General features: G+C 32.3%; 1 protein-coding gene across 1 annotated transcript in view; it reads right to left on the reverse strand.

The window, feature by feature from the left end:
- LOC119831703 (neuroligin-1-like) overlaps positions 1–26,261 on the reverse strand; it is a 37,121-nt gene that overhangs the window by 6,351 nt on the left and 4,509 nt on the right. The window contains exons 2-8 of the mRNA XM_038355180.1: positions 4,800–4,857; positions 4,238–4,581; positions 3,620–3,837; positions 1,963–2,121; positions 1,331–1,519; positions 679–764; positions 201–368 (exon numbers count right to left, since the gene is read on the reverse strand). Coding sequence (XP_038211108.1) covers positions 201–368; positions 679–764; positions 1,331–1,519; positions 1,963–2,121; positions 3,620–3,837; positions 4,238–4,428 — 1,011 coding nt within the window. The 5' untranslated portion in view covers positions 4,429–4,581; positions 4,800–4,857. The remainder of the gene's footprint in view (positions 1–200; positions 369–678; positions 765–1,330; positions 1,520–1,962; positions 2,122–3,619; positions 3,838–4,237; positions 4,582–4,799; positions 4,858–26,261) is intronic.

Raw genomic sequence — 26,261 nt, forward strand, 5'->3', positions numbered from 1 at the left:
TTTTATTGTACTGATATGTCTGTCTAATTAATACGAGAGTTGTATTTTGAATAACATGAGACAATTAGAAAAGCGGATAATTGAAAGTATTGTAATAGATTGCGACATTACTTTACCTATTATTGCATTACTTTTCCTATATATATATAATAGGCATATGTATATTCTAAATCTAAAAAGTATGGGTATCTTTTGCTTACCAACGAAGGATTGACAATAACAGTGCCATCAACGAAGGGTGCGAAGCCAGGAAGAAAACGTGGTGGTTCTAAACGGACCGCAAGCAATTCTGCTAGCGGCTTATTACGTAGACACGGCGCTAAGTCGTCCTCGAGTAGGTCTCCATGACAACCTGTCTGTTCTGCTACCTGCGAGAAAACAATCATTTGTGAGCTCACTTAGAATGTGCTTTATTTGTCGATCATAAAATAGCCATACCCTTCCGGGTTACACTTGTAAACAGAATAAGAGAAATCTAATAAGTTTTACTTTAAGAGCAAGCTAATCATGAACCTAAGAAAGCGATAAAACACTTATTCAATGATAAAACCAAACGTAATTTTGACTTAAAAGTTAATTTTACCTATCAATGTTGAATTAAATGAGAGTCTTTAATCAATTATATATCAGTGTTCAGATCAATATAAACAAAGGTCCTAATATACACCCGTACCATACCTTTCTTTTTATTGTAAGCGGTTCCCTTTGCAGTGCCCACGAGCTCAACCCCGACCCGCTTAACAAAATGACGCGCTTCAATAGCTCTGAAACAGATAACCTAATTTAATTTTGTTATTTCCGAAATGAACCATTTAATAATGAGTCTCGCTGTATAAACATCTCGGTTAGCATAAAAGACAAATCCTTACAATTCTTTAAACGACTTTTTCTTCACGATGTAACTCAATGTTGACCTAATTACAAAATTATATTTGACAAAGAAAATTTCTTGCGCTTTTAAAATGTGGCTATTAAGCAGGGATTTAATTACATTAACGAACGATGGAAGTAAGCGAATCTCAAACATGAAAATACAATGAAATCTGCCGTGGCTCGGTCTAATTACGAACAATGGTTGTCCCACAGTCCCATACGTCAATCGTGAACGGCTGCCATTTGCGGAGTCGCCAATGGCGATTATGGAAACATAACCAGATAATATATGACTCTTTCGAATGAATGAGAGAACAGAAGGAGCGATAATTAAATCCTTCATGTTTATTTTATTAAAGAAATGGTTGAGTTTTAAAATAGGAGAAATTATTTTTTTATTTTAGCGTAATATTACCGATTAGGAATTCAATACATATGTTATATTATGTAAACGCACCCCTAGCAACAGGTGAAACGGCCAGGAAATTGGCAAGAGCAGCGCCGGTGCCATGACCCATCAAAGTCACCTTCTCAGGGTTGCCCCCAAAGGCAGGGAGGTTTTCCCGCAACCAATGTAATCCGGCGACCAAATCCATTAAGCCGAAATTACCCTGAGCTGACCCTTTAGCACCAGTTTTTAAAAAACCTGTAAGAAGGTTAACGTCTGATTAATTAAGTTTTTCGAAGCCTAAAAGGTAAAAGGTTAAAACTACCATAATTAAAATGTAAAAACAAATAAACTGTATTTGTTACTACATATGTACTGATATTGAATATATTCATTAATTGAGGAATATTAGAGGTACAAGGAGGCGAGGGGGTTGAGTAGAATCTCATTTAATCTCTCTTTGGGGAGAGGGCAATGTCGGCAAATATCACGCAATTATTTCCCCAACATGCAAATATTATTAAATGAAATATTACAGGATTCTCAATAAGAATTTACCATTCCCAACTTTCGTTAGTAACACGTCTATAATTCAAAAGTTGATTCTTCAGAAGTTTCTTTCACATTTTTCAAATCATTTATCGTTAACATAAATCTTTAAACTACTTGATTATATTTAAAACCATTAAATGCATCCTCACCCAAAACTCCTAATCTAAAGTTGATAGTTACTACGATGACGTTGCCATGAGCTGCTAGAGTAGTGCCGTCATACGCGTTGCCTGAACTCCACTCATAAGACTCCCCATGCACAAACACCAGGCATGGCAATCCAGCCTTTTCATTTTCAACTTCTGCTCCTATTGAAAAAAATAACCCATTGAAATCGATACAAGCATTTATTGTATAAAATTTCGCATTGATCGAACTATTCAACTCTAAATGTCGGAATTTAATTACAATTTAAATATAATTTTTTTGAAAAAGATGTAAGAGATATTTTTATGTAAGAGATCATTGTTTAAAAAATTAAGCTATAAAACTGTAATGTACCTACATAATTCATGTAAGTCAATGTCTGCAGTGTATTTCTTTTATGGTTCAAGTAAACTTTATTTTATTATTTATTTCATGTTTCGTATGTCAATAACACTCGAATAGTTGAGAATTAATAAAAAAGTAATGAAACACAAAATATAATATAAAAACTCAAATATAAATCACATTACGAAACGTGTGAGCTGGAAACATTTTATTTCCAAGTCGTACGAAGCAATATCGCTTATTACAAATACGGATAAGACAAGCATTATAAGATCACAGATGTTGAGAGGCGAACAAATTAGTTAAGAAACGGCGAATGAACCATCCCTCTTCTGTATCTTGAATCGTAGGTTTAGAGTGCCTTAACCTCACTTCCGCACTGCTTGCAGGGGGCATGATGCACTGCAATGCACTACGGAATTGAGGCCTCGACACCCTTTGTCTCCTCACCCTTCTTCCACTCCAGATAATTATGCCTTCCTGGATTCCTTTTTCTTAATTAAGTATTTTATTTTCACACCGGTAAATAAGTCTCTATACACTAGACAGTTAACAATCTTGTAAGCATGTGAACTTTTGAACGCGAATTTTAAACATATGAAAATGTTATTACCTTGTGCGAGCATACCAATGAATATTTGAATAGTATCTTATTTAGCGGACACTGAATTAACGGGAAATGACGTGAATAAATTATGAATAAGCCGCTGGCATGGATTAACGAGCACCGCGAGACTTTTGAGAATCGCCCACCTGCATGTCTAATGCGTCTATTATAATGTTATTGTTTTGTTGTTCATATCGGAGGGAAATGCTGATTAGAATGTCTATAGGATTAATGTCGTGCTTTTACGTATAACACAAGCCGGCACTAACAGTGCCGGCTTCGACAAGGCTATTGTAAAATTAATTACACCATATTCGGCTGAATAGACTACACCTATGTTACCGTGCAAAGTCAACTAAACTAATTTAGACCTAAACGAGAAATTTAAACGCGTTAATATTACATTATCAAATAAAGGGACAAAATTTTCATTCTCTGAAACTAAAATGTTTTTAAAATGTAACTACACAATGAAATATCTAAGTAAATTAAAACCTTCGTAGTTTTTAGGCATGAAGATTTAAAAAGTTAACACCAATGAAATAACTGTGACACTTTATACTGTGATATTAATTGAACACAAAAAAGAAATTCATTTTGCATCATATCTGACATCCTTAACTCAAACTGTAGTGAGTAGATTATATATATTAATAAGCTATTAATATGAAATCAAACGTCCCAAATTATATTTAATCAGGACATACCATTAACAGGTACATATAGGTTAACGTAAAGGCAGTCTTCGCTCTGGTTAGCAAGCGTGGGGAGTAGGCGCTCCAGCTGGCGGAGGCGCGCGCGCGGGTGCAGCAGCAGTGCGTCCTCGTGCGGCGCGGCGGCGGGCGGCACCTGCGGGCACGCCGGCCCTAGCGCGTCCGCCAGCCGCGTCGTGCGCCACTGCGATGGGGTCACCGGCGGCATGTATCTGTTCACACTCAGTCTTATAGCTATGCTCTAATTATAAGGTGATTATAAAATAAAAAATTGATAAAAAAAATAAAAACAATTATTACTATAAAACAATCAACACAACTGCTAAAAATTAATGACCTTAAAGACAAAAACAAATGTATATTCTAAGTCAAGCTAAATATTTTATAGTGTTATATATTTTTTGCCTGATTGAGAAAATCTAACAAAAACATGTTTATGTCTCAAATTGGCGACAGAAGAACTCAGGATGAGTTTAAAACCAATTTTCATTAAAGTTAACCTTTAAGTAAAGTAGGATGTATCTTTTTTTACTATGATGTATTATTATTATTCGAGTTACCCAATAGCCCCCATCAAAAATTTAAGCTAAACATCACCATCAGTAAACCTACCTAAGACTACCAAGTGGTGGTGTGGCATACGGCACACCCAGGTAGGCTTCAACTTGCGGGTGCGAGTGTACAACGATGCCGCGCAGCGGGCCGTACTTGGTGCGCACGATGCGCGTGCTGTACTTGTGCGTGGATATCGCAGCAGCGCAGCAGACGAGCCACGCGTAGAGCGCGGCGCGGTCCGTGCGCATCACGCGCACAGCGCGGGCGTGAGCGCGGGCGACGCGCCGCCGGCAACGCGGGCGCCGCCGCGCATCACGCGGTCCGCCGTGTTGCTCTCGCGCACCGCCCGACGACACACCGACTCATCTTACAACAATACTCTTCTCTCTGGCTCGCGGCCACTGGCGTTGTAAATAATATTCAACGTAAAGATATGCCGTCGATTGACTATATTCTTAGAGATTAATACTTAAAATTAATTTATTCTATATAACTATTAGGAGTATGAATCTTCAATTAGTGATGTAAATATAGTTAATATTTTCAAGGAGTTTGATAAAATACCTTCGCGTGTTATAAATTTTGTATGGATTGTAATTGTGATTGCCATATTACTTACCCAAATCATGATTTTCTTTCCTTATAATTGATTGAAAGTGGAGCAATCATTACCAGACCTGAAACAAAATAATCATTAAAATGAAGCGTTCTCTTAAATGTGATACTTTTACCTCAACGAGCTCTAGGTATAGTAATTTAATATCTATAAAGCTTGAGCAAACAACGGAGTAGGCAGTTGAAAATGTTTATCTTAACAAACCTAACCCGTTCGTAAAATTTAATGGAACACAAACACGACAACAGCCACGCAATTTTAAACAAAATTTACAAGCTCCATCGCTTGCTCCGCTGAATACTGGCAACGTGATTAACAACTATAATTAGATAATGCACTGAATGATGATTAAAGGCTTATAAATTGTCGTTGATTGGATAATCTCTTTACATACATTGTGAAAACAAACAACAGACGATATTTTCAAATTTTTGTTGCTAATTGATTTTTAAATCCTTCGTCAACTCGTTATCATCCTATCGTATAAAGAAGACTATTTTAAAACCCTCTAAATTCTATTAATTGAGAAGTCAATCGCTAGCTATATTTTTTTTAATATCAGTTTCAGAATTTTCGTAAAAACGCAGTATACAAAGGTTTTGCGTGTCACGGCGCTGATTGATGGCCCATCTTCTTTTTCGCTTTGTGAAACGCTTGTGTAACCAAATAAGCTTGTAAATACCATCACAGGCTCACAATAACAACTGTCAAATAAAGGAAATCTTTCAAAGTCAAAGATTCAAAAATACCCTATTTATATTTCACACTTCGATATTATCAAAAGGCTTTTATCAATACAAAACAAGATAAAACTCCGAAAAACAATCTCAAAAGGTCAAAGATATGTTCCGTAGCTCGTTTTGCCAATTTCGTTTTCCCGTTGCCGGCAATGTAGACGCTAAGCTTATTGTGTCTTACTTCAAACGGTCTGAAGCGAAAAGTATATTTACTTCGTTTGCAGAAATAACTTATTTCTAAGATGGCACGTGAGCAGTGATCGGAAAATTCATACGGGTATTAATAGCTTAAAGCGAGAGGGTTCCCTGATATTTTCTGAAATGTTAACGTCGATTTGCGGGCAACATGTTAATCTTTTCTAACGTGAGCTTTGAGCATCGCCGTCGTATCTGGCCGAAGATAACATCCCCCGATTACCCAGATCTCGTCGGTTCTGGAAGCGGCAGTGATCGATCGCTTACGTAATAAATTGTACCATCGCTCGATTCAATTTCATGTTTGATTTATTTATCAGAGATGTAGATTAATTATCAATACTGAATCACGCATTGGAAATACACATTCATAGACTACAGCGTTGTATTCCACTTTATATATTAAGTGGAAATTGGTTTACAAAGTAAATTGTATGGTACACATAAAGTCTTCTATAGAATATAAAATAAATCTGTGCTAGAAAACATTGAATAACTTTAATATTGTATTTACCGTTACCTATTAAAATTTAAAAACTGTTTTATTGTACTAGATGAAACCTATTGAGAGACCGCTCAAAATAGCAAGCAGAAAGCCGACATCGAAGTTCTAGACTACGCCATTTCAAAGTTTTATTACCATTAACAGTATATTAACCAAGTATGATGTTTGTGTTCCAATTTGCAATTTATTTAGTGAAGTTGTGTGTCTCACAAATGTGATAACTTAGATTATCTAAGTTCGCAGATCTCTCGCAGGTGTTCACAGTGTTAATTAATTACCTACGAGCAGAATTTATTTCTTCTAACTTAATTGATAAATACCAACAGACTCGTTACGGCTTCGCGGTTTCATTAAAATAAGGAGAACACACTCGTATTCTCTCCGTAACAAATTAAATTAATGGCATCCCTATGTTAAATGAATTAAGGTGCTGCGGTAGGTACCTATATCGAAATTGAGATTAAAATATTCCATTTAACTGCTAAAGAAATTGTTATGAGGGTTAAATCTTAAACCGACTTTTCGGTTTAGCGGTAAAAAATACTCAAGGAAACCTTTGAAATTTACAATGGTTCCGTGACAATCAAAATAAAGAAAATAAATTTATTGAATGCACGAATTGAAAAAGAAACCGGAGCCGATAAAAACAACATAACTAAAACATTCAAAATGCCATTAAGATAAATTGAAATGGTTATATCATCGTGTAATGACGACAAGATAAAGCTGTGGTGACCGCAGCGGTGACGGCAGTGTCCGGCACGGTACGTTGCGGTCGCAAGCGGTATGAGCACGGTGGCGGCCAGACGAGTGCGAATTAGCGTCATCAATCACCAACCAGCCATGAGCCAACGGTCTTCCGAAGCATTTTAATGAGACATAGCTTCTTTGAAAGCATTTTTCCTGTGGTGGCTAGGTAATTAACCACACGGTTATAAGACTTTTATTTTTTATGTCATCATTCTCAAGAGATCGTGACAAATTACTATTTTACTAGAAATATTGAACCTTGAAGTTGTGTCTTTCTGTTTTTCCCGCAGATAAATATAAAAAAGGTGAGTTATAATATGTTTTGCTTACCTATCGCACGGAAAAACATAAAACAAATATAATAATGAAATGAATACCTAGTTTTTAACCCGTAAGATCGGAAAATGACAAATTTTATGGCGAGCATGCCTAAACTAATATAAATAGTAACCATTTTATCCTATTCTTTTTTTCACTTTTAATACAATCCAAAACAATGTCAAATGTGAGGATATGATTAGACGATTTATATAAAACACTTCATCTATTATAAAAACCGCATCACTCATCGAACACACTGCATCGAAGTCCGTTGCGTAGCTTTAAAGTTTTGTGCATAACAAGGAAAGACAGTGGGAAGCGACTTTACTACGTGATAAAATATTAATAAATTTTTTTCCAGCATCAATAACTAAAAGCATTTTATCACAGACCAAAAAGCCTCAGCCAGTTTTATGAAAATTAATCAACTTTCATCGACACGTCATTAATCTTCTTTTATAAAATATTTGTTCGGTACAATAATAAGCCAAAAGCAGCATTTATAAAAGCAAAACTTTTAAACATCTGTCAAATGTCCGACATTCATGAGAAACATATCATGAAATTAAGGTATTGACCATTACGAATTTTGTTTTATTCTAGGCAGATATTTATATTTTCTTTTATTACATGTTTCATAAGGATAGTCCCTATATATCGGTTGTCAGATCGAGAGGGTTGTAGCAAGAAATGTGAGGCTATTTGCACTGGGCCGCTCTCAGGGCGTCGAGCCCTCTCCACGACCGCTACGCCGAGCAAACAAGATTCATACGGCCTCGCTATAAACGTTTGAATCAAAGTAATAACGAGGTTAATACACCCAAAAATAAAATATTTGTATTTATGTAAATTTTATATATATTGTTGCATCGAAGTTTAATTACATAAAATAAATTTTAGTACAATAGTATATGTTATTAATATTTTTGTCTTTAGCGACAGAGAACGTTGACTAGTAAAATATATTAGAATATAAATTTAATTAAAAGCCGAAATGGGTTGTCGGACGTAATAAAACGTTTAACGTAAAACTGAAACTGTTCCATTAAAGTAGAAGTATCCCCGCGACAAAGACACTAATACAGCGCCGGGCGACTAAGTCCGCAATACACATAAAATCAATTTAGCAAAGCTACTTCGTCCCGAACTGACCCTTAGACAGACCCAGTCTAAGAATAAAAGTACCACATACCCACGACCTCCAAGTGCTTTTCTTTCGTTTTTTTTTATGTCATAGCGAGCAACTGAACTGGTGGTTCGCCTGATGGTAAACGATCACCACCGCCCATGAACATTCACAGAGGACCTCTAGACTTACTTAACCTTAGACCTCTGAGAATACGCTTTTTAGGGATAAGGGATAAAGAAAGGATTGATGAATGGAAAGAAGGAATGGACTGGGAAAGGCTAGGAGAAGGAAATAGGCCTCCGGCTCCCCCAATCACCATACGAAACACAATAGCAAGCTATTATTTCACGCCGGTTTTCTGTGGGGGTGTGGTACTTCCCCGGAGCGAGCTGGCTCAATTCGTGCCGAAGCATGCTCGACTCCCACAATATGAATTTTATATATTTATATATGTTTCGTATTTCCCAAATTAAACTTCTCCACGTTTAAGATATTTCACTGTTCATTATATTATGAAAACAACTTTGTTTTATTTTACTAAAAGAGGGAAAATACTCATTTAATGAAACTCTTGAACTAGCCTTTTTCTTATCTTAACGTTTTTAGGGATTCGCAGTGAAATAGTAAAATGGGCTAGGGTTAGGTACCTCATTGACATATCTCTGTTTTATGGTATCATTAAGTCTTGGTATTGCCTTTCTTCTTTAAAAGTTAAGTTTTTATAAATCTTGTTAATTTTTTGTCATATCAGCTCATTGCCAGGCTAAGAAATTAATTTCATTTGAAAATCTAGATTATAAAATGTCTGGCATTTAACATATCTGTAATAAATTAAAAATATGTGTAACAAAAGGCAAAAGGCATTACTAGGTCTACATCTCTATGCCTTTGAGATGAAGACCTAGCATGTCACCCACGACACGAATTTCGCGATGTGGATCTTTTACTGTAACCACAACGTGTTGCTACTTCTTCAATTAATTGGCGTTGTTGTTATTGTATATTTAGAAATAATATACATTTTAGCAAAGTGTAACTTGGTAACTATATAATATTTTTAAGGAAACTCTAGTACATGCTATAGTGCTTAAAATAATAGTATTCATCCAAACTTTTACATTAAATCATTTGGAAAAGTAACTCATTTGTAAATTGACATCGCGTAAGTGTTTAGTGTACTCACAAACTTGATTGTAAGGGTCAAGGGTCCCATTCCAAGAAGCAATGTGTCTTGTATTTATTTAATTTTCCTCAATAAAACTTTAATGTTCAATTGAATGAACAAGACTAACTAAATTGAAAGAAAACCTTGAGATTACTGAAGACTTGATAAAGTTGCTTTACAAAAACATTCTAGAAATAACGAACAGACTAATGAAAAAGCGATCAAGAAAAGGCAAAGCAGTCTCCTTTTAGACACTGAGTTTCACCGACGTGCTCTAACTAATCAGCTTCTTTTACTATGTTTCTAACGTAAATCTATTAGTTTCCAGTTCCCGACAAAAAATGGAAATGAACCTTTCAAGTCCAGAGAAATGGCTGCATTTAAATGTAGAAACATAGTATTTCAATAGTTCGGCAAAATGTCTCTATGGTATTGAAGTGAAGTTGTTCATAAATAACTAATGACTTGGCACAATACAGCGTTGCTACGAAAAATGTAGCTCGAAAATTGAGCAATTTAACTGCGTTATACAATGTATTGAATAAATTAATTTATAACTAAAAGAGATTCCATTGTATTGAAGTTATTTTATTTCGGTTATTTTTAAAAGTAAACATGACAGTTGTTATTATATAAATAAAACAAAGAAATGAGAAAAATATCACCTTCATGTGCTACCTTTGAATGGATTTGGAGGGAAGTAAAACAGAAAAAGGAATGGGGGGATTAGATTAAGAAATAGAGTATTCGGAAATCCCTCGCTGTAGAAAATTCGATAGATTATTATTCATGTTGTCACTGCCTCAGAAAAGGTACGATTTTACAATTGAGTGGTTTGGCGACAAAGTCACTTTTAACGTGTGCAAACGGCTAACAACAATCTCTTACTATAGTTATGAACAATAGGCACATATACATAATGGTAATTTAATACAACATATCATAAACAAACGATAATTTGTATTGAATTAAATAAAATCAAGTCATTTATTTGTTTCTCCTCAAAATTCACAATCATCTGACAGTATACATACATATAGAATTATCAAAAATTTGCTAGAGTTGGAGGAGTTAGTGTCTGAAATAGGTATTAACCGGTACCACAGATTGAATTGACTATTATATTAAAGTATGTTACTATACTAATATTATAAGGAACACATCATCATGGATAGCCCCATAACTATTATTCAGTATGGGTTACTTGAGAAGTTGGATAAAATACAACATATTTTTTGTTTTTATCCCATCTGACCCTGGAATTGTGAAAATCTTACCCCGAATAATGCCAATTAAATGAAATTTAAGTTATTAATAATTTTGAAATTATTTTTTTATTATTTATTTGAAAGAAGATTATTGTCAAATTTCATGTAACTTAATGAATTAAGTAAAGCCCTCAAAGGAGACACCTTTAATTCCTTATTTTTTATTAAATAACGAATTTACAACAAAAACATTAGGATTTGGGTTCATCATATAAATCATGCTATTTTTGTTCTATCGTGCTAGTTTAAACATCTACTAATAACATTTTTACTTTTTTGCACTTAAAAGATTTAAATATACATATACATCTCTGGCCATACTCGTGTGGGGTAGGAGCGGTCTCCGAACACCTTACCTTACATTTTTCTCTGAATAACGAATGTTCACCGTCCTTACCATTTATCTATGTCACTTTCTGGTCATCAATCTAATCATTCCTGGTTATATTTGTATAATGTTGTACATGTCTACTCTGTAACTATACATTTTTAACGCTTTTTAAGGATATGAACATATCTGTATCGGTCGTACTCGTAACTCTCCATTGGATGAACAAATTTTAAGCGATTTTTGCTAAACATCTTATTATATCATGGTGGTTGATAATTTTTTCTTATGACATAGCGGGCATCTGAGCCGGTGTCTTGCCTGATGGTAAGCGATCACCACCGCCCATGAACATTTTAATGAGTATGGGATAAGGAAAGGATTGGCGACTGGAAAGAAGGAAGAGGCTGGGAAGGATGGGGAAAAGGAAACGGGCCTCTAGCTCCCCCACTCACTGTACGAAACACAGTAGCAAGTACTACACTTCCCCGGTGCGAGCTAACCCAATTCGTCCCGTAGATTGCTCAACTCCCACATACAATTGGAATACAATGTATCAAAAAATATACATATTGATACTAATATATATAATTTTAATTACATTATTTAATTAGGATTAAATTATTTTCATTCCTTAACTTTTGCATGTATAATTAACTGTACTCAATCCTTTGTATATCAAGATATAAAAAAGGACGTAAATTACAAAAGAGACAGTGTGAATATTAGAAACGAAGTTATTTTGCGATGCATACCTATTAAATAATTAAATAAGTAGCATGTAGGCAGGGCGTATTTAATTTGAAAGTATTTATTACTTATCAATAATTTAATACTCTGTATCAATATAAGGACATACTTTAAACTGACTCTACTTTGTGTATATAACTAAAAACCACAGAGCAACAGGCTTTGAACAGACCAAGCTTATTATATTAAAGGATTAAAACGATCTGATCGTGCGCGCAGAGTACGTATACATAGTAGTTGTTCAATATCTCGCTATCTGGTTTGGACCAACAAAGATCATAAATAATATTGCGATACGAGCGCCCGACCCACAACCAAACCTTTTCACCGCTGTTGTTGGAATTAGTAACGATGCCGAATCTTTATTAAACATGAGGCTGAAATATACTTACAAATATTTGTATAGGTTTTGTAAAATTTTATCGCTTTAGTCTACGTGCCGCCAGCAAAATGTAACCACATTTGTGTTCTATGAAATTTCCTGAGAATAGAACAAGAATGGCTGTTTACTGGTCTCATAAATAAGAGCATAAGTATGCGCCAAATGTTATGATATTTATACTTTATCGTGATTCAAACAACTTTAATTGCTTGGAGGATGTGAGCTTATGAAGAATGTTTTCAGTTGGTTGGATACGGAACCGTGTTACGCTTACGCAAGTTGTAAAGCAAATCAGGCCGTACCCTACATTTTATATAAAATATTGCGCTGTGGAATACTCTACATTCACAGCATTGTTATGTTTGCTCATCGAAAATAGTAGATTTCAACTATTAAAAGGAATTCAAACTCACTACGCACTCAAAACCTTAGATAGATTTTATGATTAAATCGTTATTCACTCGGTCATAATTAAAATAAATTGGTGATATTAAATAAAGTATCATTTTAACGAATGGTGTATAGTAAGAATCAATTTTATGGTACTATTGGTAGCTATGCCAAATTGCTATCGAAATAAATCTGAAATTCATCAAACTGAATACAATGAATCAATCCGGAAAGGTAGCCATTATCATACTCCTGCAGTAGACAGAAAATAACCATTTCAATTTCATTGTAATTTACCCGAGCTAGATTTGCTGTTCTTTTAATATGGAGAGTACATTGTTATATGAAGTATTCTCTCTATGAAATTCTGTAAAAAGAATCGATACGATAGTGTGTTTACATTTATTAATTTATTTTGAAATAAATTAAGAAGCTTATAAGATCTTAATCCAGTTATTGCTTTATGTTTTTAGCATAATTTGTATTGTTTAAAAATTAAAAGGGCTAATTTAAAGAATAATATGAAATAGTTTAAATAATAACCTAACCTAACCTCTTTAACAAACTCTTTCGAAAAACGATTTCATTCTAAACTAAAAATAGAGAACTACGAAGTTCTATACACGTTTCGGAACCTATCGATAATCTATCTAAATGTAGCAACAGTCCAAAATTACAAAAATTTCTCCTTAAAATCAGAATGAGAAATAAAATTTCAAGAATACATTAAATACTATGATATCCCGAACTATGAGCAAACAGCGTTAATTTGAATGAGTAGATAGCGTAGTTTAATTTAGCATCGCTATCGGTAAATTCGTATGGATATTATTACTATGGTAACCAGTGTGAATTTCGACTGTTCCGCGTTTATAACCACGAAACAACTGATGCATAAAGCAGTATCGAAGTGTCAGTAAATTACGAAAATTACGGCTATTGAGTTACTTCACTACAGGTTTTATAGTGCTTCCATGTAATGTGTAATGTTTTTTTTAAGTTTGCCATGAAAGCTAAAAAAGCATTTAAAGTAAAGTAAATTTTACCAACTTATTGACGTATTTTAATTATTATAAATTAAACAAAAAATATTTATATGAGTATATTCATGTATTTATATACTTCAAACCTACCTCCTCCTTTATATATTACTTTTTCACAGTTGGGTGCCTGGAGGAGATCACTCTTTAGTGATAAGGCCGCCCGCTGTGCTGGTTTAGTTTTAAGATATTTATTTTAAGGATGCGTTGTGTATGTCAGCACAATTAAATGTAAATAAATAAATAAATAAATAAAGCTATTTTTGTAAAATTTCCCGTACGTTCTTATCAACGGCGTTTCGCTTTAACTTGTGTGGCATCTCGTAAGAAACTTTTCCTTTCTTCTTTTATAAGTTGAGATAGCTTATTAATCCGCGTTTAAGTTTTTGTAAAGCATCTCAAATGAGAACACCGTCTTAGTTGTTAAGGATGTTGTATAATCGTATATTTAAAATCACAAAATATGTTATTAAACTAATAGAACTGACATGCGTTTTTGCTTATTCCTTAAAGAAACTAATTTTTAACTATAATTTTTATAACTAATTTTTTTAATTAATTTTTAACTAATTTGACAGTAAATCTTAGAAAAAAGAAAATAAAATATGAACATATCGCTTAATCTGTATTAATCGTGGGATGAAAATTGCTTTTCCCCCGTTGCGTTCTTTGTTGATGTTATCTGTGGAAAATAAAATCGGGTTGTGTAATTGCTGGTCTCTTATTATCTACATCGATATGAAGCTCCGCTGCGTTCGCGCGATAACCGCCTTTTTCAGGAATTATGTGTATCCAACTATTGTAAATTTAAAATGTTTTCCATGTTTTCCTTTACAAATGTACTGGCAAATTATCTGCTATTGCTTGGAATTTGATTCATATGCGATACCTACCTTCTAGATCTCGTGCATGAGGAGGTTGGTTTTGTTTTAGTCAGAGCTAATTAGTAACATTGCAAGAGTATGATATAAACAAATACCGCAACAATATAATATACAATAGTTTATAAATATTACAAAAAAGGTAAAACTAACAATATTAGAAATTAAAAGGTATGTTAGAAATCAAAAAACTAATATAAAACACATCCCGTATTTAATATCAGTTTGATCGTAATAAGAATGTGCTGCAATTCTACACAACTGCCTATTTAATGTAGTCAGATGATAGCACATCACAGCCAGTTAAGCCTAACAAAGTGAGGGTAGTTGTGCTGAACCTTGAATAATCAACGTTTAAACACCAAGGCACTGTCTAAGTGATTCGACAATTCGATTTTATAGGATTAGATAGCTAAACAAGGATAGGTATAACAACATATGCAGGTTATGAAAAGTGACATCCAACACAATATTAAAACATAATTGATATCCGACACGGCCATACTGACAATCGTACGTCCTTTTACGCATCTTCTCTCATATTGCATAACTTTGGAAATTCATCTCGGGATGTCACAATCACACAACCTCCTGCTTGGGCCCACACTCACAGGGCTACGCTCGACCATCCTGTTCCGATCATCATATTACTGCTACTAACGTACTACATTAAAATCGATAAATACGTAGACTGCATAGTTATTGTCCCATAGAATTTAATGGTAGCATGTATATTGAATATATTGTAGGTATACATTATGGGTAAATTCTCGTATATTTCAACTTTTTAACATGCATATGGCGTTACATCCAGTAATACAAAGCAGAGGCTTAAATTTAATGTGATAAATTACCACAGTCGATACAATAAAGCAGACCGAAACCAATAATTGATTCCATTACTCATCATTTAGTATTTAATCGGGGGATTCGTTAATTAATTTTTGTGAATTAATTTTATTTCACGACCATTACATTAAATCTCAGCAAAGGTTCTACTGTTGATTGAGTTTCAAATCTATTCATAGTATTATAATATGATTAAAGCATCAACGTAACAGGCGGCTTTAAAATATATTTTTAACCAAATTCCAAAAACGAAAAGGAGGACGTTCTATTTTCGTCAGAATGTTTGTCGCTTATTTCCCATTGTTTCATTTATTTTTTGTTTTTGTAACTCGATAACTCGATGGTTTTTCAACTGATTAACGTATTTTTTGTGTTTGACAGAGAAATGTTGTTAAAAAATGTAATTCTACTTTATGACATCTATCAGTTAAAACAATTTTATTTATGTAATACTAACTAAGAATCATATGCACGTATCTAATTCCTAATATTTAAGCTCTTAAGTATCTATTTTCACTGTTGCTTTTACTAAGCTTTAGTGAACTCTCTAAAAGCTTGCTTGTTTTGACTTATAAGGTGAAGTAATAATTGTAAGTTTGTAACATAAAATAAAAGATTGAGTAAGTAGTTTGAAGCAGAGTTAGCTTTGAAGTCAGAGTAAAGGTCGAGGCCCTTTGGGCATCGCTCAAAACGCTGAGAGGGTCGCTTGCATAAAACAAGATGGAAATGTTGTTTAGATATTCAGTAGAACATCTTATAAATATGAGTAGCATTCAAGTTTAAAAAAAATTGCTACATTATCAAAATTATATTGTTTGAAAATATAAACGATGCATTCATTTAATGGAGTTACTTAGCTAATGTGTTCTCGTTGAAGTATAGGTACGAAGCAACGGATCGAATATTCCCAGGGGTTTGGAACTTTCCAGGCCATCTTAATTGAGAGAATACGATCGCCAGAGTTACACTCTCAAACTAAAGTGATGATACATATATTAATTGCACGTGAGAGTTACGAACTTAGTATTGTTTGAACAGCAAAAGATATATAGTTCACTTACTGTGGATTCCTTGTTGTTTTGAAAATGTGCAAATATTCGTAATAAAACCTGGGTCATATTTATAATAATCCACCATGAAACGTAAACCGTCCTTTCATATTTATATTTTATTGTTAATTTTTAATTATGAAATAATTGTATAAAACTACATATTCCTCATATATTTGTTGATTTTATGTAAAAATGGAATGACTTAGTAATAATCAAATAAAACAGTGTAAATAAAAATATACTCGATGTATATAACTCTTTCATAGTACGGTCTGCATTCAAACAGCTTCGTATTTCATACTGCATTAATATCCTCATAAATAGGATAAACTGAACTATACGTATTTAAGTCCTTGTGGACGGAAACAAGGGAAGTGTTTGCCAACTAAGCACAATTACGCTTGGCATGTGGCAGCTGCGTCGACCAACACAACGCAAAATTACTTTCATCAAATCACGCCAGAATCACATGCATATCCAGTTTTCATGTAAATTACAAAGTTCATAGTTTAAGCAACCGCAAACTAATGCAAACATAGATTAAAATATTCTGTTTTATAAAGTTTCTACAACAACTAGAGTCTGGGTAAAAGCATCCCCTACATAAATTGCAAAGTATATACTAATACGAGAGCTAAAACAAAAAATAAGGCAACGCAAAAACCCTCAAGGCAATAAAGTGAGAGATACAAACAAGTTGAATCGATCTATTGATCAAAAACCAAAGGGCAGCTTTGCTAGCCTCGGGTGGAGCTTATTCGTCCAATATCGAATCAATTAACAATAATATAGTGAAAAGAACAAACAACAAATCAAAATGTCTTCTTATTAACATATTTTTTAACATTTTACTGATTAACTTTTTACGTACTTTATTACTCTTCATTGGACCAATAAGTTTTAACCAAGAATTGCATAATGTCATTCAGTTAAATAAAAGAACGTATTTGTTTTCAACTTCATTACTATCTGCATCCATATGGAGGTAGAAAGTCACACACACCATGTGTAAGCGATACCGTTATTAAAACCCTCGCGATTATTTCTTATGGGCCACACCTGTCAACTGTCACAATTAATTGAACATCAGCGTAGCGGAAGATAAATTCGTTTCTTCGAAGCTTAATTTAGGCACGGTAAGAAAGTGACGTAAATATACCCTACTTAACATTATATTTACCCGGTATTTCTGAAACCGAGGAGATTCTAATTTGTAGTATATTTTGGAAATATTAAACACCTCACTCAATTAATGTATTCTAATTAGAAATGTTTTTTACTTTAATGTATATTATTTATAATTTATTTATTTATTTATTCTTTACAGTACATATTACCGAAAAATAAATTGACATTGTAAAAAAAAAAAGACCATACAGGCACATATGCACTATAAGGCGGCCTTATTGCTCAAGAGCAATCTCTTCCAGGCAACCTTTTTGTAAAGGAATGTGTAACGTGTACGCGATGGCACAAAGCAATAACTAATATATTATTAACGTAGCATAACGTATATAAACATGTATTTAAATATAAACATACGAATAATAATAATACACATACTACATAGATAACAAATATTATATATACATAGATAAAATATTACATTCTAAGAATATTGTGAGATCTAAAAGCAGCACATCATAATGATAAAAAGTGATTTTTAACAAGAGCTATAAAACTATAATGTTTGAGTTCAAATAATATAAAGCTTTAAACCAAAACGAGTATCATAAAAATAATTTATCTTTGTTTAATGTTGCTATTTGAATTAAAGGATAAGACAGCATAAAACGAAGCTTTCATATTTAAATCTAGATGAGGTGAATAATTTTATCTTAAAATTGCAGACAAGCAGTTATAAGCGTAAATCCTGTTTTAAATTAATTTCAAGCAAAGGCTTAGGTATATAATATTACGAGTGAAACAGAATAGAAGATACAAGAAAATTCTGCTCGTTATTTGTATTTTTAACTATTTTACTTATAATTTAATGTATTTTGATAGGCACTGTCATGCTGCAACCATAATGAAACTTAATAAAACAGTATCTTAGGAGAAACTGACACAAACAATACAATATTATCGCAAACGCCTGTGACCCGAAAACAAACAAAGGAGATGAACGAAACAAATTGCGCATTTAGTACTATTTTTTGTATAATATTACGCAATTCTGCATTACGTTCAGCAAAAATTGAATTTCTAAGGCGCTCTAGATATAAACAGTCTTTTCATATTTAAGGAATTAAAAATAATTTTTTATTTTAAAAATGACATATCTAACTACTAAAACACGTTATAGTACCTATATGCTGGCGATCTTAATCAGGATAATGAGATAAACTCATGAAATTATTTTTATGTTATCAATTGTGTATAACTTTGTGTACAAAGTGTAAATTATATTTGTCATTTAAAAGTAGTTCAAAATTGAATGTAAAGAAGTCGGTTACATACAAACATACACCTGTATGGCGCTAAATCGTTTCATAGAAAGAATTCTGGTATAGTTGTATCATACTTCATTCTTATATATTATAATCGATAGATGTTTAGGTTGATTTTGAAATCAGTTTATATCTACTGCGGAAGTTAAATAATTTGTTATTTTTGAAACGTGGCAAATAAATTATAAAGCATTTGACTGTTAAATATTTTACATTGCCACTTGAAATTTACAATGACGGAAAAACGAGCGTTTCTCCGCACTCGTTACAAGGATCCTTGCAAGATATTGCTTTTTTTCTCTGCTATAATAAGATTAAATTTTTCTAATGAAACAGAAAATGGGAATGTCTTCAATGGAAATGAAATTCAAAACATTGAATTATATTTTGTATCTACTGTACAATGGGAATTAGTATTCACGATTCTAGAACATCTCTTTTTAATTTTTAAGTTTTATACTATTTATAATTTATTGTTGTTATATACATAACAAATAACGTCTCTATAATACGTAATAAAAACGATTTAAGATTGATTAAATATTATTCTTAACATTTCAATTCATAGAATATAGACAGAATTTTTCTAGAATTGGCGTGGCGTTTACTAACGTACAATATTGCAAACGACTCAACAATAAAAGTAAATGATACAGAACAAAATAAGGGAAGTATAAAATATTTTAAGCCAGTATTTTTAAAGTAGACAGAGGTGAATATGGACTGTGACCCAGATCTACTTTAAGATGCAGCCGAGCCAAGTGTTCCATGAGAGATTCAGTAATTTCAAGTAAGCCTAAGTTAGTCGCATTATTATGCACATAAACGCATTGTATGTTTAATGTGATGCGATTTTGCATGGCGTTAAAGTTTCCTATACCTTTATGTCGTCTTGTTATCTAACAAATAATCAAATGTTATTGTATTTGTAATAACTTTTGGTTATTAAGTAAACTAAGCGATAAAAGAAAAAAAAAATAATAAACTAAATTATAGTTTTTAATCTTGTTTTGTACAAGTACTATTAGTTCTTCATCTTTAATTTCATTTAAACGTGAGTAAGTATATCTTTGGAAATTGGCTTACAGTAAAGTAAAATTATTTTACTGCGTACCTATTATTAAGAAGACATATTTCTTAAAACCAATATCCAACAACAATTTCTGTCTTAATTGTCCTTTATTTGTTTCAAATTACTGATTGCTTAATTATAATTCTAATCAAACATTCTCTGCTTCTATCAAAATTCAGTCACGGATTTTCTTGAGATCCCTATTAATTTTGTTTATTTCATTTAATAGGGTTTTAATATTGCTCGACGCTGTAAAACAATCAATTACTTTTGCCGACACAAACCTTTAATTAACGTTTCACAATTCTATTTTAATCAATCGAAAGAAGTTTCGCCAATAAATCAGAGCTGTTATTTAGGCTTATAAACATTTGTTTTATAAATAACGGTTTCTTTTATTATTTGCATAAACAGATCCAGAGAGGAATTACAATTGTATACCTATATGAAACGTAATAATTATTATAATATTAAGAAAATATACAGCAGGTACTAGCACCCGTAGCTTTACCCGCGCAGTCAATGGAAATTAACAGTACCGAGATAGTATTAATCTATCGAAATTTATAAAGTTTAGAGTGATTCAAATACGAATCATAAATAATGCATCTTTCCATTAGAATAGGTCGATCTACCACGGCAAAAAGTAGGTACACAAATTCATACCATAAAAGACAAACCAGCACACTTTCTTAATTCCAACAACAAAGTTACATGATTTCTTCTTAACGTTTCATTTCGAAAGCCATTAAACTCCCGCATCACATAATACGATGAATAATCTATGTTCAATAAACACGCAACTGACAGGTTATGTTTGTGCTTTCAACTGAAAAGCCGACGAAACGATAAGCGACGTCATCGAAACCAAAGGTCGGCCGCTATCTGTACCTTTGTAACTGTTATCTCTATTCAATAACGCAGCCTCCATTAGACTAGATGCTTCCACAGCTTTCAGGACATGATTTTCAAGCGATACAAACTATCATTATCGCCTGGCGTTGTAAAAGATTGAATCATCTAGAACGATGAAATTGAAAATACATTCAACAACGGCGTAAATAACGACTAATGTCTAATAAATTCAGTAAATATTTAACAAATACCTCTCCTTCTAGGTATACCAGATTCGGATTAACTTCATAAGTTGCGATATTGCCACTGTTTTTTAATTTATACATAATTACACGAAAGAGCGTCGCATAAAACATTGAATTAACCACAGTAAATAGAAATAAACTAAATTGAGTTAATTTGTCAAAATGTTTATAAGTACTTGTATGTATCGGATATAAGTTGTGGATTAATATTTTGACTTCAGTTGCTTTACATTACATTCGATATCGAAAATGTCACCTCACTTTGAAACATGACGTATTTGTACCGATATAGATTTTGCTTTGATGTTGAGATATTGTCTTTTCACAATGTAGAACCTTCATAGTCTTTGCCACTGGCTGCTTCTTATTATCAACTAATTAACTAACGCAATACTACCTATAATCTTTAAACTAATATTGGAACCAGCCGCCTTCGAATTCCGTCACATATTTAGATATAGTATTCCACATCCACACTGTAACAAATCGGCCACAATGGCACATAGATAATCTAAAAATATTTTATTTCAGCATTCTCTGCAATATAGTTTCGAATTTTAAAATGTGACAAAAAGTACAAGGCCTGTCACTGACATCATAAAATGGCGACCGGATGAATTGACTTTGGATGAACATTTTCGTTCTTTTTATACATTTTTACCTGTCTAGATTTTAGAATATTGCAAAAAAATACTGAAAACGGTAACATCGTTGTACCTAAAGGTAAAAATGAAATATTAACATTTACTGTTTGTTGTTGTTGTATAACTTAATAAAGTTATACGTAAACAGTAAAGTACACTTTTGCAAATTTTAGAACTTTACAGTTTCAAGTTTACAAAGAAAGCAAGTTTGGTATGCAGTACCACGATATTTTTTTATTAGAGTATAAATTTTATAACATTAACCTAACTTCACGATTCCGTAATGAATGAAAATCTTGTGAACTCAGAATAGTTATATGGATACTCACATAACCAAAACCAAAAATTACTGTCGAAACGCTAACGGTCATAATTGAAATTTTGATAATGGCATTAACCAAAGAAACTGGTGACACACACTCGTAAACCGCTGTATCATAAAAATTTATGAGGGTCTACGACGAAATTTAGTTTAACTATATCACCGTAATAAAATTACTAAATACTTGCGTACGATAGCTCTATTCCTCTTCTGATATTTCGATTTCTTATTATATTAAATTTTTTATTGCAAACAATATCACAAGAACTTCACGGACTGTCTTTGTAATAAATTGTAATGGTTGAGAGTGAAAAAGAGGCGGAAACAAACAGAGATATATCTGTCACATTTATAATATCAATAAGGATTTACGTGTTAATTTCTATACGTAAAGTATATATGTATGGTAAATAAACTGTGTTCAGGTTATTAACTTTGATAATTAGAACTTTTAAAGTAATTTAATACTACTGAAACCTTGTTAAGAAAACATTGTCAATTTAAAATTAATCCGACTGCTTACCTTTGATAACAAAATTATTTAACCTTACTAAGTTTCAAAAATAATAATCGTAAAAATTTGTGATGAAACCAATATGGAAAAATAAATAAATAAGTCAATTAATGTATTATGCAATTGAAAAATTAAACTTCATGAGACGCTATTTATTGTGGAAAACCACAATGCATTTCGTTTAATATGAGAAAATTAACGCAAACATTGACGATAGTCAAAAACAGAGCATTATATTTTTTGTCTGATTAACAATTGATACGTCTATAGTAATACTCATACTATTAATCATAAATCAACTTAAGGCCGGCAAAAGCCCATAACACCATCGATATTACCGTTATGGGCCAATTGACCACTTAATATCAGGTGGCACACCTGCTCTTTTCCTTGTTCTGCCATAAAAAAAACAATCTACTAATTTAAAAACAAAGTTTGATGAATCTATGCCTATAATTCTGAATAAACAACTACTATGGAAAAATATATGCTTTGATAGAACTGTAGTGTATACGCTATAGCGCTTGTGATAACACGAGTGCACTGACATCGAATTTCATATAAATGACAACTTGCTGCTGAGTTGCATAATTGCATTTCCATCTGTCCATGAACACAATGTCGGCATCAATTTACCACTACACTTGTCACATAGATTCTATTAATAAATAATTAACCACGAATACCTACACACAATGAGTAGCCTGTTTTATTAATTCGTAACAATGTGTTTATGAGTTATTAATCTATAGGCTTTTTGTTTGTTTCTAATGCTTATATATCTTACTTATTTTTTTTTGACTACAATAAGAAGTGATTATTGTAGAAACAAGACCCCCACTAGATGTATAAATATTTTTATATATCCAAAGTGTCGTGCTAAAGAAATGGATATATCATTTATTTTCGAAGAATACTGTCGTCCTTCTAGCGCATTTAATTTATATTTTTAATATGAGTAGACCGATGCCTTAATTATATGTTCTATAGATACTATTCGTCTGAAATTCAAAATTTCAAACATAAAAATCAAACAACATACCGACTTGAGCTATAAAATGCGTTAGGTACACTTTCCACTTAATTGGCAACTGTCAATATTTTTTAGATATAAAGCAGATAGCCGGATATATAATTGCAGAAAGCAGAAGCCCGGATTATTTCGACATCATAACCGATATTTGTATAAAAGCAGCGGTCTCACGTGACATTTGGTTTGACAGATTTATCACTAACTACTCATGATATTTTAAACATCATCTTTATGTTGATGTTAATTAAATTGATGAATAAAATTAAAAAATGATTTTGAAGACATTATTGTCCTGTAGTAAAATCATCACTTTTTCTTGTTATTTCCAGAACTTCCTTATTCATATCAATTTAAATATGACCTTTTGATTTATATGTAAGGGAAATCGAGTATTGACTTTCGTATCAATTATTATTTGTGTATCAAATGATAAATTTTTTTACGTTAACTAAACCTTCCTAATACCAATTAAGTTCCGGATAATTGACATCTGTCAACAACCGATCAATTAATTAATTACGAATTATTCTCGAGTTGACTTAAAGCTACACCCCAGCCACAAAGATTGTAAGCAAACATTTAATTACAAAGCACACTAAAGCAAATATTATATTATTCAATTACACCAACAGATACATAGTACTCATACATTATTTGATCAACGCAGTTAACGCTACGCTTAACACCTAATTAATTTTAATTAAATACGAAATGTAGAAATATTTCCATGAATAGTTAATTAAATATCAGCAATCAAAGCATTAACTGGAGATTGATATTTTATTCTACTGAATTTTATTTGAAGACAATAACAAAAACAATTTTACCTAAAAATGGACTAAATAAACGCAACGCCGGCGTTGAACGAAGGTCGGTTATGATAAATGAGATTCTTCATAATTACCTTCTATAAATCATAACACAATAAAACTGTCACTCTCAGTCGTACATTTGTTGTAATTAAATTTCTAGAACAAGAATAAGTTAACCAGGAGTGGTACCTACACACATTTTCAATGAGTATTCCGGATAGAAAATGTTCTTAATCATATTTATTCATTAACATCAAAAAATAAACTGATATAATTAAATGCAGTTTTCCAGCAGTAAAATGAAAATTATACTGAGAAATTGTAAATGTTTTCCGCTCCGCTTTTACATATTACATATCCTAAATAGATACATACACCTAAGTCTTTCTTATCTAAGCATTTAACGCCATTGTATGTGTGAACAAAGGATTGAACTAAGGTAAACGATAGTGTTGTTGTTTGTTTTCCAACATCCTTCTCTTGAATTTAAAAGCTGAAGTTAATATTCACGCCTTTCTTTTTTGCCTAGTACAAAAATCACGTAGACGTAAGAACCTCTTTGATTTTATAACCTCTTTTTTAAATACTGTAAAATTGAGAAATACCTTAATTTGAATATTCAATGTATATTTAAAATCTTTAACAAAGGTACAAATTCAATAGTAATATAATAATAATATTTTTTTTATTTATTATTTCGAATGCTTTAATTTCAACGCAATATAATCAATGTATGAAAATGTGAGTGTGTGTATTTAAAGCGTGTGTTACTTGAATATTCTCTGATATTAGTCATTACGTAATTCAATTTAAATATTTACAAGAAGGTAAGATAGATAAGTTACTTTGAAAAGAAAAGAAAAATAAATAGTATCACAGATTTTTCTTAAACATATTTAGTATTTTCAAATTCAAATAAGAGAACAGAGTAGGTACCCAGTTGACACTTGATACATAAAAATAAGCCATAATTGCCATTAACAAATCATCAGATTAGAGCATAGAGGTATCAATGTTCCAACTAATAATATTGAAATAATGAAATTGAAAGAGGACATATACTCGTTGTTCGATAGTGAAAAATAATGGACGCAACATTAAGTCAGATGTCAGCCACATCGAAGCATGACCAAAAGTGGATAGTTCAAGTATCAATTAGCGGCATGACCTGTCGTTCATAATTCATGTGTCTGATGCACCTGTTGCCACTGGATACGGTTGACAGTGAGAGGCTTACATCGCCATACTACGAAATTGAGTGCACTATAATATAATATGATAGTACAATCAGGTTAATTCTAAAGGTGACCCACATCGCTGTTATTTAATTAACACTCTTCCTTGATTTTTCATGCAGTGACTTTCAGTTCGGAAATGGTTCCATTAATTTTCAAGGTTAGTACTAGCAGGCCTTTTATTTGTATATAAATATTAATGTGTTCTAGTGGACTTTCTCATTAAAAGTATTATATAAAAATAGTACATCTACAGTTTAAGCCGTATTATTAAGCCGTAAAATATTGAAAACGATTTCTGTTCGATGACACTTATCTTTATCGATTTCTCACCCACAAAAATTGCGAATTGCAGAATTCAACAAATTCAATCGTTTGCAGCATTTTTCAAGAAACTATGGCCGTTTTTCAATAAAACACTCAGAAATTAAAGTGCTACGTATGAAGTAATTTATCGTCAGAGTTAAATGTTATAAAATCACTGTTATTTAAAAGTTTTAGTACATAAATAATTTTATTATAATAAATTGAAGTAATTTTA

This window comes from Zerene cesonia, chromosome 1 (assembly GCF_012273895.1).
Source record: "Zerene cesonia ecotype Mississippi chromosome 1, Zerene_cesonia_1.1, whole genome shotgun sequence".
Classification (NCBI taxonomy): Eukaryota; Metazoa; Arthropoda; class Insecta; order Lepidoptera; family Pieridae; genus Zerene; species Zerene cesonia.